At 38.6% G+C, this 23,486-nt stretch overlaps 2 protein-coding genes across 2 annotated transcripts in view; one reads left to right on the forward strand and one right to left on the reverse strand.

Annotated features, from left to right (window-relative positions):
- NAT10 (N-acetyltransferase 10) overlaps nt 1–23,425 on the forward strand; it is a 43,869-nt gene extending 20,444 nt beyond the window's left edge. The window contains exons 1-3 of the mRNA XM_051209153.1: nt 20,329–20,388; nt 20,933–21,017; nt 21,051–23,425. Coding sequence (XP_051074584.1) covers nt 20,935–21,017; nt 21,051–21,327 — 360 coding nt within the window. The 5' untranslated portion in view covers nt 20,329–20,388; nt 20,933–20,934 and the 3' untranslated portion in view covers nt 21,328–23,425. Of the gene's footprint in view, nt 20,389–20,932; nt 21,018–21,050 lie in introns of the transcript that reaches the window.
- Nucleotides 6,201–6,795, reverse strand: MS3_00001683 (uncharacterized protein; the record flags this gene model as incomplete). Its single annotated transcript, XM_012940994.3, has 4 exons — nt 6,650–6,795; nt 6,481–6,611; nt 6,388–6,442; nt 6,201–6,351 (listed from the first exon to the last, which is right to left on the reverse strand). Exons 1-4 carry the CDS (start codon nt 6,658–6,660, stop codon nt 6,201–6,203), a joined length of 348 nt encoding a protein of 115 aa, XP_012796448.2. The 5' UTR covers nt 6,661–6,795.
- Nucleotides 23,426–23,486: the final 61 nt, after the last annotated feature.

Raw genomic sequence — 23,486 nt, forward strand, 5'->3', positions numbered from 1 at the left:
AATACTCTCACACGGCCGCGCGTATACAGCCTCTGCCAGGGAAGTCCTACTCATTGCCTTCTCGTGGCGGGGGTGTTGTTTACGAAAATGAGAGGACGAAAAGCGAATGTCCGGCGCTTTAACTGGATCACAAACTAATGGTGCACATGGGCTCCAGTATCCTGCGGGAATAAATGGCGTATGAACCAATCTTTGGTCACCGGCTACCATGGGGTTGCATCTCCTTACGATGCTCCACTGCCTTGTGGGTTAGACCTTTAGATCAAAGGCTCGGGGAGTGGCCCCCTAAGATAACCACCTGCTTCGGTTTGGGCACCCGGGCAGTATCGCAGCCCACACACAAACGATGAACTCTATGTCTATGGCAACCACTTTTCTCGCTCCGAAAAACAATCAGTCGATTCAAATAATTATCATTACAATTATTGTCAGAACTGATGAATGTGAATGTTAAATGGGTTTCGAAATCTTATCTAATGTTGTTCATTCAGTATTTTTGAAAATTAACCTATGTAGTCGAAAATTTCAATTTATTATCAGATATAACTATCTCCATGCTATTTTAGCCTTCTTTTTTTAAAAGATACACTTATCTGTCATATGATTCGACAATTTCATTAAATTGGTAATTTGTACTAGGTTTGAGATATCAGTAGTTACTGAAGTTAATCATTGTTTTTCTTTATTGGTTATTAAAGTTCAGTTACTTCCGCTCCATCTTATCCAATCACATCATTTTATTTCGCTTGTACATGTAGGTATTCGTCTGTAAGTCTTTGTATAAGATAAGCCTTTTTTTGGTTCCTCCAAGCTGGTACTGTCTCTTATTTATTAATTTGGCAATTTTTCAGAAATTACGTACGTTCCTTGATTCTCACATTTGATAGACTTATTGACCAGCTTGCGATAAATTTTTTCTGACCTCATCTTTTTTATGATTGGTCATTATTGTCAAGGTTACCTCTACTACTATTTAGTCTATTGGACTAAATAAGTTATGATCAAGCTTCTTCCTTTCCCAACTTCGATATTTTAGTGACAGTTACTAAAAATGGATGAAGTAAACTCTCATGTGCTTTACCTACCTCGTAAGTAATTCGAAACGTTTTTCTTAAAATCGTTTTATTGTAAGTCTTAGATTCGAAAAGACTAGTTTCAAACTCACCTCATTAGTTCTTCATAAATTGGTAAGATAAATCTTCATGTGTATTTACCAAAGCTGTATAATATAAAAATGATAGTGACTTCAGTTCTTGAGTTCACACTTTTTGTTTGCGTTATCTAGTGGCACAATATTATAATAAGGTAAACTCATAAAAACTTTATTTAATAATAAATCTGAAGAACACGAAAGTAGGTTACCAGTTCCAATAATTTACTTATATAATTGTTGAAAAGTTCCCATTATATCAAAACACAATTATATGAATGAGGAGTATTCTTTTCAATAATTTCTCATCAGGTTCTACAATTACATATCCAAATTAATAATCCATAAAATTGGCCAAGGCAGAGTATATCATTTAAAATTATAACATATAAATCAAGAGTTGTTTGTTATGTAAAATCAGTTCAAATTGTTAATGTTGGAATGACTAATATGAAGTGTTAACTTGAACTAGTTCATAAATGAAATGGAATTGTGAGATACTTGATCATTATAAATATGGTCAACATGGGGTAAGAGAGAATAATGTAATTACGTATATTGGAAACAATATTTTTCGTCCATATAATTGTGTCACTAAGCTGCAAATAAGTATATTTATGACATTTTGTTACCAAAGTTTTGTACTGGAGTAATAGGGGTCAGATGCAAGTTCAAAACCACCGACCGTTTTGAATTACTACACTGAAAAATATTTGTCAGTTACACCACTTCCCCTATTTTAGATGTTTTTCTTTTGACAATGCATTCCAACCGACTTTCAAAAATCATCGATACTGAGAAGTCCTAAGCAATGTTTTATATCTATTTCACGCATCCATACTTTGAATATTCCGAATAAATTTATTTGAACCAGAGAAAAATGTGTCTAATTATATGGATCACTAGTTTTCTCAATCCTTGTGGTCGTTTGATGTCCAACGAACTCTTTGCTCATTACTTCATTATGGCTAACTTATCCTCTGTTAAATGAAACACAATTGTTTGTTGTAATTACGCCTGTTCATGTGGAGGAGCATAAACCGCCCACTAGCATTCTCCTCCGAACCCTGTCTCGGGAAACCCTTTCCAGTTAATCACTTTTGATGTCGGCTTCTGATTCCCGGTTCAGTGTGTTCCTTGGTCTTCCTCTTTTCCTTCAGGATCCCAAGTTAGCGCTCGCTTCGTGATGCATTTTGATGATTTGCTCAATGTATGTTGTAACCGCTCTGCCCGTAGCTCTTCTAGGGTTACTACCGGTCGCAAGCGCGGGTAAACGAAGAGGGTTGAGCATGTGGTCAGCAACTCCATCCCGTAGAAAACAACCTTGTTAGAAAAACGCCAGCCAGAATAAACAATTAAAACTCTACCCTAGAATTTGAGGGATCTTTCGGAAGAATTATAACGTCTCATGGTGAAAGCCGAGATTCTTCACAAGGCCAATGACCATTTTAACAGCCAGAACAATTAATGTAGGTATACGTAGTGTTCGGACATGGGCGACCTAGAAGACTAGTCAAATAGCTACGGAGACGAGAAGATACAATTCGACGGTGCTCAATATAAGGGAAACTCATTGGACCTGAGCCTTAAAGACTGTATGTTATAGGGTATATTTACTACGCATTTTTCTTAATGCCATATGTGGGTTGAAGAACTCACCGAGGAGTAAATAAAGTGTTTTTGAAAACCTATCACATGTCTGTGGACTAGAGTACTTCTAAACGTCTTGAATTAAATGAATTAAGTCGCTTAGTGAAGTTGCGGATTTCCAATGGTTGAAGTGTCTGATACATTCGTAGTGTGTATAAAATCACCACCCAACTTACTGTTTTGTTACCTAGATCAATTGTAGCTTGGTAAACACTGAAGGTAGTCAGACCGATAAATCTATTTAACTTTAACGGAATGACTAAATTGTATCGCTCGTAATCAGTTATACTGCTGCAGACAAGTTATTGTTTTTTTTTCTTAGTCTGGAACATTCTATTTACTTGTCTTTACCTACCGTTTTTAAATTTATTATCTCTTTATTGGTATTTATCTTTTACTTTCACCCAATTCAAGAGTACACACTTCTACTAATATCCATTCTGTTTTGTGACTTTCTGTCTACTTTAGTATCTGCATTCTTGACTATTTTGTGTGGTTCTGCTTACAGTTTAGGATATGTAGAATATTTCATGAATTTTAAGTTAAGTTAATAAGCGTGATTGAAACATCATTGAATTTAGTATTACTGAATAAAAGTTTGAATTTCGGATGGAATCAGGATTCCCATTTTTGTAATAGTACTCGAGTGAATTGATTTAGTAACTAGTCTGGAAACTTATTAAATAAAATTTGGTCGGAAATAGGAAATAAACAACATGATATTGATCACAATCGAATAATCAAAATACTCTAATCTTGTATATGGAGTTCCAATCAACACAATTTAGAAAAAAATTATAAATTGCAATGTTTGGAACCAGAATCTTAGCTCATTTGTGTAGTAAATCATATCACTTTATGAAGATATATTCATCAGGAACTGCACTTTTATGGGAAAGGATGTTTTCAATTTCATATCATGTAGTTTTAGGGTGTATAATATGTTAGTATATCTTGGGAAATGATAATAGATACTATATAATCCTATTTATTAATATTATGTACGTGGTATTCATATCTTTCAGCTGATAATGTCACCAATTTTTGGTTTTATGCTGTCCTTGCAGCAATGATAATTTTCTCATATTTTGTCGTGAGAGGGATTAGAGAGATTTAGTAAGTTTATTGTTTTCAGTATATTTAGTTAAAAATAAAATCACTGTTATGGTAGACACAATAAGTGTCAATTGCGTTTATATTTATAATATATCATGACAACTTTGACCAAGAACCTTAAATTTTTCCTCTACATTTGGAAGAAATAGTATTTTACTATTCCTCCAATTCGCGTACCATTTTACAAGTTTATCTGTTGTGACACAGTAACTATAGATCTTTTAGCCTGGGAATCTAAAGATGACAAATACACATTGTTTCTTTGGCGTTCTACTGATCTCAAAAGTGACTAATTTCCTCATCTTTTTAACAAAACACAGTGTTTGTTAGACATGTAACCTATTTTTGAGATTTAGATATTTTCTGCCTTAGAGACATACGAAATTCGTGCGGATTCGTACGGTACTTCTTTCAACGTAACTACAATCAGACTGATTCTATTTTAAGGCTAATCTACTCGTCCTTAGTCACCTTAGTTTACTGAGTTTCTATTTTCAAATTTAAAACTGTTGTTTTAAACGAACTCACTATTTAATCATAGTATATATTTCTTTTTCTTAGTTTTGAAACAATAACCCCAAATTTATGTCGTGTTCACCAATCACATAAGCCAACAAGTTATGGTTCTGATGAGAATGGAACGAGAACTGGTCCACACTCATGATAAACTGCCTTTTATTGACTGTTACAGTCGATTTATTTTCCGTTATGTATGTAAATCGTTTAACATTACCGGTCTTGCCATTTCCCTTTCAATTTATTTGTAAGAAGATGGATATTTTCCAACTTCCTTATTTCTGAAAATAATACTGTTAGGGGGAACATTTATCTATTGTCATTAAAGCCACGGTTCTGAATATGTATATTTCATTCATGAAGAAAATTATTCGTTTTTCATGGTATATACGATATATTTCAGTAATAAAACATACACTTTATGTTATGAAGTGATCATTCTCAATGTTTCTGTCAAGGTCTCAAATAAGCTCCTTTTTTATTGCCTCACCAGACAATAGCACATAAGTTCAAGTAATTTTTCTATTTTCCGAAAATGACACACTTGACTTTTTTATCTCTCGTATCCCTACAGGTTATAAGATAGTAAATAATAGACAGCCCAAATATTATCAAATCGTTACATCCACAGAATAAATATTGGTATATAATTTATCAGTCTTAAGTAGCTGATATTTCTGGTTGCAGTTTGCTCGCAAAAACTTTCATTGTATTTTACAAATATGTCTCGGACTGTGAACCCTTCAAAATCATCAGGCAACAGTGGTATGATAAATGAAAGTGAACTTAAACTACAATTATCTTGAGTCCTTATATGTACTTCTAGATCTATACACAACGTTCGCCTTTAACTGTTACCTTCTATATTTCAGCTATAAGCAGATGCTTAAACTGTAACCACACACGTGTTTTTTGCCATGGGATTAAATCTAGCACCTAACTAGAAAACTTCGGGAAATGAAATTTAATGTATAGGGAAGTGCATAATCTGTTTTTCGCATGATAGAAATAACTGGAGTATCTGTATAATTATGATCCACAAGTTAGAATTAGAAAGGAAAAATAGTTTTGTGTATTACTCAATAAACTGTCTAGCGTCATATTCTATTTTCACTCTCGTGTTTCACCTCTAGTTATTTGGAGCATTAAATACATTTTGGTTGTGTAATATTCGACTCATTTATAAACACGGAAATTTGAGTACTGCTGTGGAGAGATGCAAGCGTGAGTCTTAACGTAGATTACTACATATAACAAGTTGAACAAGTAGCTGTTATTAAACTACAAGTCTTTACATTACTCATCATTTCATGAACGAGTAAATTAACTTGACCTCAGCATGCCATTTTTATAATACAAATTCTCAATGTTCACCTGATGATTCTGCAACTAGAATTCCTTTCACTGGTCTCGAATACAGCTCATTCAGAATTCCAAACTTCAAATGAAATTCTCTTAATGGTGTGATCGAATCAGTAAATTTTTCACGGATTTTTTTGTACTAGGCCCTAAAACTGAACTAAAATGTTATCACCTCATAGAAGAGTGTGACACAAAATGTTGTGCTTTTGATTATAGTAATCACAACGTTTTTGTTTGCACATCGATGCTTACAATTGGTAATGTAGATTCCTGCTATACTATAGTTTAACAGTCTTTTGACGAGCAATTTTTCTGGCCACAAATTCCTGGTTCATAAATATGCATAACTTGTATTTATTTTTTGAAAAAAAGATGAGTTTGACTCGTAGTTAGTTCAAGTATCATTTCAATTTTCCTCAGTAAGATTTGAAACAACATTCTGAAAATGACTTATTATCAAACATTTTTTGTCTCTTAATTTTGCTTGCAACGATTTAGCTTCATTGCATAGATTCCTAATATCATCCGTGCAACTGTTTTCTGCCTGTATATGCCTTCTAAAAGCAGAGAAAATGAGTCAAGCTACAACTAACTCGAAACTAACAAGTGCACATCTTAAAGCATCCACTATACGACTGACATTGTCTGCTAGAGTAGTTGCGTTATAACATAAACTGCTCACAAACTTTTATCACACTTTTCAACATCTGAAATATTAGAGTCGTTAAGTAATGTTTGTGGTACAATGGTGGGTTTTTCATCATGATGATTATCGGAAATAATTCTCTTGTGGTCATTATTTTCTTCTACTGAAAAACTAAATAGAACAAGTATTAAAGAGTTCGAAGTGAGAACCTGCGATGCATATTTGCACGAAAACAGAGAAAAAATTTAAATGTCTCGAAGTTACTTTTTGCTTGTTTAAATTCTTCAATATCCAATTCGATCTATACACTTGGAAAAAGCTTGAGTTATGTCTCACGAATTGGGTTTTGGTGAATAGTTCTCTATATTTAACAACGACGATTCATCAACGCCTCAAGGTAGGTGCCTGATTTTTTGGGACTAGGCACCTGATATTGATAAATTATTACGCGGGCTTGTTCTGAACACCATTTCTAAAACTAAAGAGTCTTGATGGCTTCTTTCGAATAATTCCATAAGGTAAGAAGTAAAAGTTTTTGACTTTAATATCAGTATAATTTAACCTGCTATAGTGAATTTCCAACTTTAGATTCAGATTTATTTAGTAAAAACAGAAAGCCAACAGCTTGTTTTTCCTTTTCTAGTATGCTTCTGTGAGTGTCTAATCTTCTCTTGGATGAGCCAATTGAAGGTGCAGACACTACTGCTTAGGGTAACAGGTTCCGGGAATCCATGAATCGGTGTGAAACCTGTATGTCATGATTAATTTTTTCATTCTTGTATTTTCTACTTGTCTGCTATGTTCCCTGAGATGTCCAGATCTAGAAGGAAGAAAAAGTAGTGATATACTAGATCTAAAATCATTTTCTATGATCTTATGCATTAAAATAAGAACACCTATTAATTTGCGCTGGGACAGAGTAAAGAGGACTGGCGTTTCAAGCCGCTTTTTGTATGGTAAACCCCGGAGTTCTGGAATTTCACAGTTAGCTGCCCTCTGTATTTGTTCTAGGTTGTCCGAGCCACATTTTAGACAGTGTCCTGACATCAGAACGCAATTATTAAGCTTTGTTCTCACTAGGATTGTCTATACTGTAGTGAACGTGGTTGTTTCCAGATTTGTAGATGTCCGTCTTAAAGTCTATATGGTCCTAAACTACTTCGTTGCAAACTTCCGTCAGTGGGGCACGGTCTTAATTTCATGACTCGTTGTCACCACAAGGTCCTTGTCAGACCGAGATGTGGACAATGACTTTTGCCCTCTGGCATATCTATTTACCTTTAGATCCTCAATATGCATGTAGACACAAGTTGCCTCGTCAATAGGCATCAGCTACTCTTTAGACAAGCTAATCTCAATATTTGAGTCTATCTGAAGTGCACATGCATCTGAGCCTCCCATTACTTCTCGCCAAATTTTTACGTAATTAGCGTATAATAACATTGGGGACTCAGCTATACTTGGGAGTTCATTCACATGCACCATAAAAAATAAAGGACCTAGGACAGAACCTTGAGGTACTCCACCAAGTACTGGCCTACAGGTAGAGCGCTTGGAATTTGCTCTGACTTTCTGTCTACGACCTACCGAGAAATCCTTAAACCATTATAGTGGAGGCCCGGTAATGTCTAGATTTTCCAGCTTCAAGAGCAGTCTATTTATTGGCACCTTTTCAAATGCTTTACTGAAGTCTATGTAGATGAATATCCACTGGTTTTCCAATATCTAGCGCCTTTCTCGATTGTTCTCTTGCTATAAAGAGATTTGTTGTATGAGATAATTCTTCCCTGAAACCACGGTTCTCAATATTTAACAAGTTGGTTTCTACGAACATCATGGTCTTCTTGACTATTCTTTCCAGTATTTTAACTAATACACTAGTAAGGCTGACAGGTCTGTGGTTTGGTGAGAGTTGTATTGATCTCGTTTTATATATTCGAGTGACGATTACATTATTCCAATCCGTTGGGAACTCACCTTCGTCAAGTGACGTACGGAATATCGTAGTCAGTGTGAATATAATATATTGTGAAATTTTTCTCAAGAATTGAGGGCATGGTTCACCCGGTCCTGTTGATCTTTCCCTATTTAAAGTGCTAAGAACCTTAAGTAAGTCATCTCGACCTAAGTCCACTCTGAGCAGCTGATTTTGTGACCTTGAATTTGTGTCTAGTTCTTCGTCGAAAAGAAACTACTGAATGGAAACTGTCCCAAAATAGTTTGTCATAGCATCTGCTCTTTCTTGATCATCCTCTATCATTTCAAATCCACTCCCTTCACTAAATAGACTCTGAATCCAATGCAGAGTTCTTGTTTTGTAATTTATGTAAGATTTCAGATTGAGCCAGCTGCTTCTCGTCTTTTTACTGACCTTCACGTATTGTGACTATACAGTTTTTTGCCCACCTGTAGCGTTTTATCAACTCCGCCTGTAGCACTTATAGGGTTGCTGCCGGTCCCAAGCCCGGGTAAAGGAGGAGGGTTGGGCATGGGGTTAGCGTCCCCATCCCGTAGAAAACTAACTCGCTAAAAAAACGCTTACCAGAAAAAATAATTCAAACCATTTTAACTCTGCCCTGGGAGTTAGAAGGTCTTCATTTAGAAGAATTATGACGCTTCATGGTGAAAGCCGAGTTCCTTTCGGAAGCCACGAGGCCGATGCACCTTCTAACAACCAGAGTAAAAATTTTTATAGGTACATGGAACGTTCGAACAATGTGGGAAACCGGGAAGACCAGTCAAATATCAATGGAAATGAGGAGATACAACTTAGCAGTACTGGGAATCAGCGAAACCCACTGGACCCAAGCTGGACAGAAAAGGCTAGCTACGGGAGAGATGCTGCTATACTCCGGTCACGAAGAGGACAATGCTCCACACACTCAGGGAGTCGCTCTTATGCTGTCCAAAGTAGCACGAAATGCACTTGTAGGATGGGAATCTCACGGATCCAGAATCATCAAAGCATCATTCAAAACAAAGAAGGAGGGGATCTTAATGAATATTATCCAATGTTATGCACCCACCAATGATAGCAACGACGAAATTAAAGATCAGTTCTACGAGTGGCTACAGTCAATCATTGAGAAATGCCCAAGAAAGGACCTAACTATTCTGATGGGAGATCTAAATGCCAAAGTCGGAATAGACAACACTGGATATGAAGATATTATGGGACGACATGGACTGGGAGAAAGAAAGGAAAATGGAGAAAGATTTGCAAATCTATGTGCATTCAACAAATTGGTCATAGGGGGCACAATATTTCCACACAAGCGTATACACAAGGCTACATGGATCTCACCGGACCACACTACAGAGAACCAAATAGATCATATTTGCATCAACAAAAATTCCGAAGGACAATGGAAGATGTGAGAACCAGGAGAGGTGCTGACGTAGCTTCAGATCACCACCTAGTTGTAGCCAATTTGAAACTGAAGCTAAAAAAGAACTGGACAAGTGGACAAACAGCAATACAAAGGTTCAATACAGCCTTCCTTCGAGATACTGTCAAACTCAATGAATTCAAGATAGCTCTCAACAACAGGTTCCAAGCCTTACAAGATCTACTGAAAGAAGAAGAAACTACTATGGAGGACAACTGGAAAGGCATCAAGGAAGCATTAACTTCAACGTGTCAATAGGTTCTCGGTCTAAAGAAATACCATCATAAGGAGTGAATCTCTATAGAAACACTGGACAAGATCAAAGAAAGGAAGAACAAGAAGGCAGCAATAAACGACAGCCGAACACGAGCAGAGAAAGTCCAAGCACAAGCTGAATACATAGAAGCAAACAAACAAGTGAAGAGAAGCATTAGAGCCGACAAGAAGAAATACGTGGAAGAACTAGCAACGACGGCGGAAAAAGCTGCTAGAGAAGGAAATATGAAACAGCTTCACGATACAACGAAGAAACTATCAGGGAAATACAGTAAACCAGAGAGGCCGGTCAAAGACAAAGAAGGCAAGCCAATCACCGAAATTCAACAACAGCGTAACAGATGGGTAGAATACTTCGAGGAACTCCTGAATAGGCCGGCTCCAATGAATCCACCGGACATCGAAGCAGCACACATAGATCTTCCTATAGATGTCAATCCACCAACTACGGAAGAAATTAGAATGGCCGTCAGACAAATCAAGAACGGGAAAGCAGCAGGACCCGACAACATACCAGCTGAAGCACTGAAATCGGACGTCGAAGTAATCACAAGCATGCTTTACCTTCTATTCAAAAAGATTTGGGAGGAGGAACAAGTGCCGATGGACTGGAAAGGAGGATACTTCGTCAAGATTCCAAAGAAAGGAGATCTGAGCAAATGTGAACACTACAGAGGCATTACACTACTGTCAATACCAGGGAAAGTCTTCAACAGATTGTTGCTGAACCGGATGTAGGATGCAGTAGACGCCCAAGGCTGTTTACTCTCTCCCTTCCTCTTTCTTCTGGTGGTCGACTGGATTATGAAGACCTCGACATCTGAAGGAAAACACGGAATACAATGGACAGCTCAGAACCAATTAGACGATTTGGACTTCGCAGATGACCTAGCCCTCCTATCACGTACACACGAACAGATGCAGATGAAGACAGCCAGTGTGGCAGCAGTCTCTGCACCAAGGTCCTCAAATTCAAAGCGGAGAACAGCAATCCAATCACTCTTGATGGCGAAACTCTAGAAGATGTAGAGTCTTTCACATACCTAGGAAGCATCGTCGATGGACAAGGAGGTTCAGATGCAGACGTAAAGGTAAGGATTGGCAAAGCAAGGGTCGCATTCCTACAATTGAAGAACATATGGAACTCAAAACAACTTTCAACCAATATCAAAGTGAGAATCTTCAATACGAACGTCAAGGCAGTTCTACTGTATGGAGCTGAAACTTGGAGAACTACAACAACCACAATCAAGAAAGTACAAGTATTTATAAATAACTGTCTACGCAAGATACTCAACATCCATTGGCCGGATACCATCAGCAATAGCATTCTGTGGGAGAGAACAAACCAACTTCCAGCTGAAGAAGAAATTAGGAAAAGACGATGGAAATGGATAGGACATACATTACGCAAATCGTCAAACTGCATCACGAGGCAAGCCCTAACTTGGAATCCTGAAGGGAAGCGAAAAAGAGGAAGGCCAAAGAACACATTGCGTCGGATAATAGAAGCAGATATGAAAACGATGAATTACAACTGGACGGAGCTAGAAAGGATTGCCCAGGACAGGGTTGGGTGGAGAATGCTGGTGAGCGGCCTATGTTCCCTCACGAGGAGTAACAGGCGTAAGTAAGTAAGTAAGCGTTTTATCGCACTTTCAGTGTCAAGGTTGATGGAGACTTTCCTAAATTTCTCCCTTTGTATTGGTAAACGTCGAACATCTTAACCCATCCAGAGATAGCCGTGCTTCTTTTTCTTTGGGACTGTCCAGGGTATACTTGATTGTATAACTTCCGGAGATAAGTCCATACCTATTCTGATAATATCCCGAGTCACTTATTTGGAATTCAGCCAAGACTGCAGAGTTGATCGCCTACATCCCTGTCTTCCATATGTTTAGGACTGGTGCAAATACTTGACAAGCTAGTTCAGCCATGAACTTGAATGAGATGACTTCATGATCACTTCTTCCCAAAGCTGAGAGGAAAGTTGCTTGGCTTATATCATCACCGTGTGTGAAGATGAGCTCCGAGAGAAACGAGGAGTTATGTAAATCATATCTCGAGGGATCTCTAATATGCTGGAATAAAACTAAGGTGGTTGTGGTATCTAACAATCTGTGTGGCTGAGTTCGTGCTCAAATCTAGCTTTTGGTTCATTTTCAGAATATAACCCTAACATGTGAAAAATGACTTATCTGTCATCGGAGTTCGTCTTAACGTAATTCTTGAAATCTCCTCCTCCGTACGATCCATTTTGGCGTGAAACGCAGAGGTCTCACTCTGATTCCTTACTTTTCGTTTCTGATGTGATTGTAAGCTGATCATTTACCTTGTTGTATCTCTTGATCACATCATCTACACCACTCAGGCTTTGCTCTCCCATAATCTTTTTTGCGTTGATATATGAATCCGGGACTGATACCGTAGATTCACGTACATTAGTGCTGCCCATAATTTGTTTCTTCTCAGCGAGCTTTTTCTTCTTCCCTGTAACGATATCTACATCTTCGTGCTTGTTATCCGCTCCCCTGATACAGTCCTTTTTGAGGTTTATACTCAACTCCGAAGCAAGATTAGCTATTTCATCAAAAACTGAATTCTGCTGTTGTGTTCGGCAGCTCAATCGCCTCAAGAATCAACATAGACTTTGTAGAATAGCTTGCTTTCCACATCCAACATGATAGTAGCTTCTATCACCTTCTACATGCAGCTCGTGTGAGACCAGTGCACACATTTCGATAACGCTTATTGCAGTTGTCACATTACATCCCATTATCGAACGAGAAAGAGCATGACTTGCTGCCAAAAATTTATTTTCCATAATGATTAGTTTAATCAATATGTTCTGAGTCACGAATTATTATTACTTATGAGAGCTGAAGTAGATCTTTTCTAAGTTAAAAATATTTTCTTAGCGTTTATTTAGATTGTGAGAAGCAATTACATGAAGACACTTCCCTGTACACCGATGGTTATTAAGGGAGTATAGGTGTTGCTAGGTGAATTTTGCTTATTTGTGATCTGTTTAAAAAATTAGTCGATCGCAACGGTTTTGACAATTTTGACGAACTTCGACCTGTTTGTTGAGTGATTATGAGTTGCTTTTTCAAAAGCCAAATTTATATCACCAATTACTTCGGGTCACAGATGCGAAAAATATTGCCAAAGAAGTCCTACAGACACATGATTAAGGACCTCGTTTGTCTAATGAAGCTGCTTTGTGAGGTTCTGATTGCTCCGTCCCCAAGTGGGTGACAAAATATTCGATCGTATGCTTTTTTCTCAATAATCCGTAATACAACCAGGGATAAATCTGTTCCTGATAAGTCTTTAGGTCTACATTTATGTTTTGATGATAACATATGTTGCCCATCTGGTTCACAGGAAAGTTGCGGCCTCTAAGATTAGTATAAACATCCTTATTAATGACGTCGGTATGTCCAACCTAACCATTTTACAGTGAATTGATAGGGTCATAGCGATCTGAAATGGCATAAGGCATACGTGTTTTTATGGTAGCGTAGATATCATTGAAATCAAGTAGACCTAACCATAGTAGAACTCCAGGAGAATATTAAAATTTTGACAGCGTTATCTTCAGAATGCAGGGAAATTACTGAATACGCACTACGTGACTATAACCAGCAACATCCAGCTCACATAGAATGGTCTCACAGCTGGATAACGTATGATAAGTTTATTGCCTAGGTCGGTTTTAGGTGTATTTATCTCTGTTACTAGAATAATAAACTAAACGAAAGATTGCATAATTGTCATGACTACCTAATCCACAAGTTCTTAATGGAAGTCGCATCACTGACCATACTATGACTCGTCCTTTTGTGAAAGTCAGCATTATGATGATTAGAACTTACGAGAAACACGTGTGAACTGAGGATATTATATTGTATTTGATGTGGAAAGGAATACGTTATGTTGTAGTGGCATTAAGCAATAACCACCCAATCCTCAATACTGAAAACGAGACACTAAAGAAAATGGATGTTCATCGTTTAGCGCGGAGAAAAATCACACGATGGATAAGGTGAAAACAAGGATTTGAATGAATTCGAATTGATCGGATTGCATGGCTCGGCCTTATAGGCGTGGTCCCTGTTTAACGTTACCTTATATCTTTTACTCATATTAAATATAATGTTCTCTCTTCAGCCTAAACTGGATATGATTCTTCCCAGCTATCGTGTGTTAGGCTTCAAAGATCACTATAGTATTACATTCAATCTGTTTTCTAAAATACTGGCATAGAATTCATTAAATTTTCTCTTATTATCACTGTATTTATTTATTACCCAAGAACTCGCAAAAATTCTTTTCTTCAAACGGAATATTTCTAAAATAGTGAAAAGAAAAGATACACAGACTAAATTCATATCTCACTCAGCTTTTAACTTACAGACATTAAAATATAGAAGAGCCTGATCATGGTGTATCACTTTCTTCATAGTTTTTCAGACGTCAATAGACTACCGTGACGTTAGCGTTGATGATGTCACAGGTATTCAGTGTTTGACAACGCTTCTACCAGTAACACCTTCTAATATATTTCGTTCCCACCAAGAGAAATCAAAAGACAGAGTCGAGGAGACCGGAAGAGTATATTTGGCGATGACCGATATATCGGAATTCTCTGATCTAATCTGGCTAGCGATTGCGGTTGATGTTGAGCACGGCGTTACCACAAGTGATCTGGTGCGGATGCCTGACCGAGCGCCTTCAGCTAGATGAGTCCACTAAAACATATGGTCAGCATCCAATGTCGAAAACTTAATGCTATTTATTTTGGGGATTTATTTACCGCTACAGATCACTCCCCCTAGTGGGGCAGTGACGACCCTAAGACGTGGCCAGCCAGAAGTTTAAACCCAACGAGTTTGTCGTTGGTAAACACTCTTCTGATAGCTTACTAAATTTAGCAGCGTCTGGTCGTCTTTCCTTACTATATGGGACGGAGGTACAACATAGTAAAAAAGAAAATGTACAATGAAAATTTCGGATCCTCATAAACGTCATCGTTCTTTTCCAGCCGTCCTGGAAAAGAAAAAAGAAAATGTAAGTGCATGTCGAAATACACTCGTATGTGCGTAAAAACACAATGTCGGCGGAAAAAAATGGAAAATAAACTCATGAACACGTAATAGCATTAAAAAAATTGTTTTTTTTTGTTTTGTTTTTTTTAAATAGAAATAAAAATATATAAGCATATTAAAATTGTTTTTTTTAAAAATAATATAAAATGTCGAGAAGTGCCTTACGTGCAATAGTCGTTTAAATGTTCTGGAAATCTCACCCTTCTTCCAGAACGCGTCGTTTTAAGTTTATTTTCGGATACTGTCGAAGTATCATCGTGTGTGTTGGTTGTCGGATGAGGTATTGTAAGTGTCGGAGTCGTGTCGTTCGATTGTACCGAAGGAAAATCGACGTGGATAGGATTTCCTTCTAAATACGCTGCTTTTAAGCGATCGATGCTGATGCTATCGTTTGTTCCGTTCTTATCGACTATATAGTACTTAGATTCACGTTGAAGAACTTTGAAGGGTCCTTCGTATGCTGATTCGAATGGTCGTCGATGCGAGTCTCGACGAATGAAAACGTGTGTACTATATCGTAAGCCAGGTTGAACGAAAACATCAGTTGATTGAGGTCGAGTGAAAGCAGGTTTAACTGAACGCATTGCGTTTGTAAGCCTGTTCGTGTAGGAGGTTAGATCCATGTTCATTGAAGAGGATGAAGGATCCACGAATTCTCCTGGAAGTCGAAGTGTCGTTCCATAAACGAGTTGAGACGCAGTGTATCCAATGTCAGCTTTCACTGCATTGCGGATACCTAGTAAGACGAGTGGAAGAGCGTCGGTCCACTGTGAAACGTTTGCTGCTGATAGCGAAGCTTTCAGTTGTCGGTGAAAACGTTCTACCAACCCGTTTGCTTGTGGATGGTAGGCGGTCGTTCGGAAGCGAGTGATTCCTAAAAGTGTGGTCAGACGACGGAAAAGATCAGATTCAAACTGACGTCCGCGGTCTGTAGTGATGGTTGAAGGGCAGCCGAAGTTTGCTACCCATCGTTCGACGAAGGTGCGGGCCACTGTTTCAGCAGTGATGTCCTTAATAGGTACTGCTTCTGGCCATCGAGTGAAACGGTCTACGCAGGTTAAGAGATAAGAGTATCCATTTGAATCTGGTAAAGGTCCTACCAAATCCAGATGAACATGGTCGAAGCGAGCATCGGGAGTTTTAAACGAGCCTAAGGGACATTTATTGTGTCTGATAACCTTAGATTTTTGGCAGCTTAAACAGGAGCGTGCCCACTCCCTCACGTCTTTATTCATTCCAGGCCAGCAAAACCTTTCTGCTATAAGCTTGATGGTTGCACGAACACCTGGATGCGAAAGTTTGTGCAATGTGTTGAAGACATTGCGTCGATAATGTTTCGGCACGATTGGGCGATCCCTACCTGTAGATGTGTCACAAAGTAAGGTTTCTTTACCTGTTCCCATCTGTTTGATGCGTAGTTTAAGTGTTGTGGACGATAACTCGTGCTGAAGATCACTGTCTTCTTTTTGAAGCTCGGCGAGTTTAAGAAGGTCGATTCCTTGGAAACTGTTCAAGGAAGTTATGCGAGATAAAGCGTCTGCAACTACATTGTTTGCTCCAGAGATGTGTTGAATATCTGAAGTAAACTGCGAAATGTAGTCCAGTTGTCGAGACTCACGGGGAGAGTACTTGTCAGAAGGAGAGCTTAACGAGAAAGTGAGCGGTTTATGGTCCGTGAAAAGAGTGAATTCACGACCTTCGATGTAGTGTTGGAAATGCCGTACAGCACAATACATAGCTAGGAGTTCCCTACCGAATGTGCTGTACCTCGATTCGGTGTCTAGCAACCTTCTAGAGAAAAATGCCAAGGGTTGCCAGGAGTTGTTAACCCATTGTTGTAAGACTCCTCCGATTGCTGAGTCGGATGCGTCTACTGCGATGCTAATGGGTGCTCGGGTGTCCTGATGTGCGAGCATTGTTGCTTTAGCAATCAGTTCCTTAACTGTGGAGAATGCTTTTCGTGCGGTGTCGTCCAAATTAATGGATTTCGCATTTCCACGAAGTTGGTCGGTCAGAGGTTTCATAAGTAATGCGCATTTCGGTATGAAACGTCTATAGAAACTTACCAGGCCGTTGAACGTGCGTAATTGCTTGACGGTGGTCGGTTCTGGGTAATCCAGAATGGCCGCCACTTTGGTCCTAAGAGGTCGAATGCCTTGAGCATCGATAGTGTGTCCCAGAAAGTCTAACGAGTCGGTTCCGAATTGGCATTTCTGAACGTTTACAGTAATGCCATGTTTTTGAAGTCGTTCGAAAACAAGATCCAGATGCTTGAGATGTGTTTCTCTGTCCGGACTTGCGATTAGACAGTCATCAACATACGCGTGTACGAAGTTGAGACCTCGAAAAACGTCGTCTATGAATCTTTGGAATGTTTGAGCAGCATTCCTTAGACCGAAAGGCATTCGCAAAAATTCATAGAGTCCGAAAGGAGTTATGATAGCTGTTTTCGGTATGTCGTCAGTAGCCATAGGGATTTGGTTATACGCTTTAACCAAGTCGATTTTCGAAAAGACAGTTGTACCTTTCAAGGTAGCTGTCAAATCGTGAATGTGAGGCAACGGGTAACGATCGGGAATGGTTTTCGCGTTCAATCGCCGATAGTCACCAGTTGGACGCCAATCGTTGCTGTCCTTTTTAGGGACCATGTGCAACGGAGATGCATATGGGCTACTTGACGGTCGTATGATTCCTAAGTCCATCATGTGATCGAATTCGTTTTTCGCTAACCTTAGCTTTTCAGGAGCTAGTCGTCGTGCTTTAGAGAATACAGGCGGTCCTGTAGTCGTGATGTGATGTGTAACGTTGCTGGTTACACACGGTAGTTTCGGTTGAGTTTGTTGTATCCCAGGGTACTTATCGAGTAGTGGTTGATAGAGTGGGTCTATCATATGTTTAACTGTGACTGGGGATACTCTACAACCAGTAAAAGAAGTTACGCAAACGGACAAATTAGTGTTCCCGTCTACTAGCCGCCGTTTGCGCGTATCGATGATCAGATTGTGGTGTTGTAGAAGGTCCATACCAATGATTGGCATAGAAACATCTGCAACAACGAAAATCCAGTGTATGGGTTTGCGTAAACCCACGTTAAGGTAAACGTACCTTTTGCCATATGTAGCGATCGGTTTTCCGTTTGCCGCCTGTAAGTTTAGGGTCGATTCGTGTAGTCGGTCGTTAGGATTTGCTGGGAGAACGCTAACTTCTGCGCCAGTGTCGACGAGGTAGCGAACTCTCGTTGTCACATCTGTGACGAATAACAGACGGCTTTGTTCGCCGGCTACGGTTGCCGTTAACGCGTGCCGGCTTGGAAGTTTCCCGAATTGTTTTTCGAATCAGTCGGTTTCGTGTTGGGAAAATTGCAGGGTTTTCTGCAATTTCTGGAAAGCTTTCCATACTGGTTATGATACCAGCACCAGTCGGGGTTATCTGTCTCTCGTGGTCTAGAGACAGATCGCTTACGTGAAATGCTTCTACGTGGTGTGCGCGATCTCTCACGGTCGGTACGAAGACTAAGATAACGCGTGAGTGTGTGACATAAGTCGTTTATATCATTCTGAGTCGTGTGAGGCTTTTCTTTGACTGAAAATACCTCGGTAGTAGAAGGTTTCGTAATTTCTAAAATGCGGTCGGCAGATGCAGCTAGCTCGTCTAAGGCGTTGTTCTGGAACGAGACCAGAACTGCTTGCACCTGTTGGGGAAGTTTTGACAAGAAGAGTTGTTTGAATAGACCTTCGTCGAAAGTTCTTGGGCCTATAACCTCTCTCATCCGTTGCAACATGTCCGTCGCAGAACCGTGTTGCAGGTCGATGTTATTGAAGAGTTGATCTAACCTTTGTCGATCGGTTAGGTCTCCTCGTTTAAGAATCGAACGGTTCAAGGTTTCGTAAGGATCGGAAACATCACTAGTAAACATACTAGGTGTTACGTACCTGTTGAATTCGCGCGGTAGTGCCTTGACTACTGCGAGGAATTGTGCACGTGTGTCGATCACGCCGTGCTCGGAGAAGTCGGCTTCTGCGTAGCAAAACCAGGCTTCGATGTTGTCGGGCCAGAAAGGCATCAGTTGAAACGAAGGTGGGGACAAAGTCTTAAGCTTGAGTACTTTAGGTGTCTGTTCAGTCATGATGAAGTATGAAGTACGATAATGAACGAGGGAAAATATATATATATCCAAGAAAAACACGAAAAAAAATCACAATGTTTAAAAAAATAAAAAATAAGGCAATGATATATAAAAATCCCAAAAAGGAACAGACTCACAGTTGCAATTAGGTGTACCAGATCACGTCGGTCTCACCAATGATGATGTCACAGGTATTCAGTGTTTGACAACGCTTCTACCAGTAACACCTTCTAATATATTTCGTTCCCACCAAGAGAAATCAAAAGACAGAGTCGAGGAGACCGGAAGAGTATATTTGGCGATGACCGATATATCGGAATTCTCTGATCTAATCTGGCTAGCGATTGCGGTTGATGTTGAGCACGGCGTTACCACAAGTGATCTGGTGCGGATGCCTGACCGAGCGCCTTCAGCTAGATGAGTCCACTAAAACATATGGTCAGCATCCAATTTCGAAAACTTAATTCTATTTATTTTGGGGATTTATTTACCGCTACAGTGTAATACAACGCACGGAAATATTCGGTACAAATGTTTCTACGGTTAGATACAACGATGTGTAAATGTGAGTTAATAAAACAGTCTCTGCTTAGTTTTTAAAAGCAGGCGCAAGGAGCACTTTAGTTCTGTAGGTAGTCTGTGGGACTATTAATATTTACTCCTTGTTAAAAATTTTGTCAGTATCTATATTTCTGTGTTTCCGGTTTCCGAAAACAATGTAAAAAGGATTATACCGTTTCACACTAAAGGTCTAATTACAACCGTCTAGACATGAATCTAAAAATACTAACAGTTCCCTATATCTGGCAAGCCATATTTAAACCAAAGTTTTCACATTTATTATTGGTTGATATTTTAATTATTTCACGTAATTGATGGACTGCAACACGAATTTCGGCTGGTTGCACGCAAGAATCCTCTCCTATGAACCAATGCAACTTCTCTATTGTTACATGAGTTCGTTTGAAAGAATAAAAAGCTAGGTCAAATGAAATGCGGAATTCTAGTTTTGGTGTGTATTTGAATTGCAGTTCAACTTGCAAAAGGTTTACGACATGGCGGTGTCGATACCATGATACTATTTCACTATGTTAAACAATTTTTTTAACATGCTGTGTACTTCAGTAGTGTAGTGATTGAGCGTTGAAAGCAAATTTGACGACCACACTTGTACTTAATAATGTTACAACTTAAAAAGCCATAAGGGCTTAACAAATGGGTTTGGTTTACTTTATCACCCGTAAGTCCTGCTAATTACTACTAGGAACTAGTTACTCTTTTGAAATTGAGATTACCACTAACCTTCACAATAAACCATCAAGGTTCTCAATTTTTTTACCTGCAATCCTCGGATCTGAGCTTATCTTTTATGGTACTAATTGTAGACTCGAAAACTTTAAAGAAGACGTTTTCTCTAAGTAGTAGTTGAGAAGTACAGCTTATTTGTTCAATATACCTAGCCTAGTGTGAAAGCTTACTTATTTTAATTTCCATGATAACTTAAGTGTTATTCCTCAATTCATTTATTTCTTTAATATAGGCTTAGACTATTGACTTCTCATTTATTTAGGTCTTTTAATTCTACCTTAGCAATGATCGCACATTGGATGCCATGTAAAATCGAAGCAAACGGGATGAAAGCGAATTCCGAACTTCAATGTCTAGAAACTTTAAAGTAATTTGTATGACGTGTCGTTTTCTATTTCAGCAATGAATCTGGTGCATTAAGTAATCATGTACTTGTTTCAAGTTTCCGCGGTAGGCCATTACGAGGAGTTCGACTCAATTTTCCTGACAGTTACTCACCAGTGGTTGTTCACCATAGTGGTATCGTGTCAGACGTTGGAACAGAACCAATAAAATTTGGGGCTAAGCTCGATAAAATATTCCTATGGAATTTGTCTACGCCACCAAGTTTCTCAGATCCTATACCATTATCTCTCACTTGGCTTCATTTGGCTAGCATTTTGCATTCAAGCTCCTAATATTCGCTAATACATATTGTTCACACTTTTTGTTTATCTTGTTATGATGACGGTTAATGTTTTACATATCTGTACAACTAAACGAATGATGATCATACAAGTATTTCCATAACTGATTTCTTGACTTCTTCATGAAGACAACCATTTTTTTGAGTAGCCTTTTATTCAATTCATGACTAAGCATCATGTCGTGATGTTATATAAATGTTAGCAAAAAGTCAGTATCCACAAATATAAATCCAAAGGACATTAAGTGTTGAATATGCTAACATAGAACAATATCTAATTTTTTCTTGCATCATGTCGTATATATGATGCGTTGTTGAGGTATTATTGTATTCCCACTATTAAACTATTTTAACATGATTTTAAATTTGTTCGGATGTGGTTTAAATATCTGTCGATCACTCTTCCATTTAAACGTAAGGCTTATAGCCAACATCTGTTTACATTTCTATGACTTTTACGGTTATAAGTTCTTTGGATTAAAAGCGAAAAACGATTAACTGTCATTGTCATGTAGGGATAACTCGAAGTATATTATTGATCAGATTGAACTGATTGTTTTGAGACTACTAGCTGTATCAAGCCAATTTACTATATCGACAGGTAATGGCGGCGTGAGTCAAGTATCAATCTAATATAAATTATGAGTACAAATGTCCATAGCTACCCGCTGCATAATCACCTTAACTAAATCCGTAAAAATAAGATTGATAACAATGACAAACAATTTCCTTAAGAATGATTAAGGCGACTCTCTATTATATGTCGAAAGATGTATTTGTCAGACTGCATTTAGAATATACTGTTTAATAATGTATTAAGAGAGAAAAGGCTGTCCGGAATGGTACGGATTGATGAGTATTGTGAGAAGTATTTTATTTTCTTGGTTTCTTAAGAATGAATGCCTGCGCTCCTACTGACTACAGCCCGGATGAAGTGATAGATGACTTTCACAGGAAGCTTTCTGAATTTCTTCAAAAAGCTAAACGCTCGGACACAGTACTCGTGGCAGGTGACTTTAATGCTCAACTACGTAGCTTAAACCAAACAGAAAGACATTTGGGTGCGTATTTTAGTATTCCGGCTCAGCGAACACGTAATGGTGACCGTCTTTTACAACTGTGCTTAAACCATAGTTTACTTCTAACGAGCACTAATTTTAAGCATAAGGAGAGACATCGTCTAACATGGCGACCGCCTGCACCAAACCAATGATAAACTCAAATAGATCATAGTGGCATCAGTCACTGTCTGAGAGGCTCGATAGCAGGCTGTCGCTCGTTCTGGAGTACATATTTAAACCCTGATAATGCTCTAATACGAGCACACATTTGCTTGCGCCTCACTGGACGCAGAAAAACCACATTAAGAAGACGCATTAGAGTTGAACTCACTGACGAGGAAACCAAAAGTAGATCTCAGGACCAACTGAGGTCACACTTAGGTATTTCTGAAAACGAGGCTGACCCAGATTTTGTTCGCGAAGACGTGCATACAACACTGACATCTATTAGTGATTTGAAATAGTGTCACGAAATACGATGGGTTTCTACTAAGTTTATTGCACTGATTGATTCTCGTGAATTCAACCCATCAGGCTCTGAACGCAATAAAGAGCGGAAATAAATCAAATCTAGGTTAACCAAAAGTTTTAGGAACGATAGTGAGTAACGAAAGCAAAAGAGATGGTAACACAAGACAACTCTACAGACTAATAAAAGAGACTGGAATTATGAAGTCAAATGTAAGTGAGACGATCCCGCAATAAGTCGACACTGCTCTCAGTTCACACAGAACGATGGCCGGAAACCTTTAAGGAACATTTCAGCTGGCCTTCAGCTACTCTACAACTACCCACCATTCCCAGACAGCTCCAATGGACTATTGAAGCGCCCTCCCCTTGAATCTAGTTGAAGTTTAAAAGGCAACAGTTAATTTGAAACGAGGATGAGCAGATGGATTAGCTCCAGAAGTATTTAGGTATGGTGGTCTAGTTTTAGCGATTAGGTTTACTAATAATTTAGCTAAAATCTGGAAGTTGTACGTAATCTCATCTGACTAGTCACAGTCACTGATTGTCCCAATATGTGAGAAGGGGTCACAATCATCTTGTGATAACCATAGAGGAGTTAGTTTAACTAATATGGCATCTA

This window comes from Schistosoma haematobium, chromosome 1 (genome assembly GCF_000699445.3).
Source record: "Schistosoma haematobium chromosome 1, whole genome shotgun sequence".
In the NCBI taxonomy this organism is placed as follows: domain Eukaryota; kingdom Metazoa; phylum Platyhelminthes; class Trematoda; order Strigeidida; family Schistosomatidae; genus Schistosoma; species Schistosoma haematobium.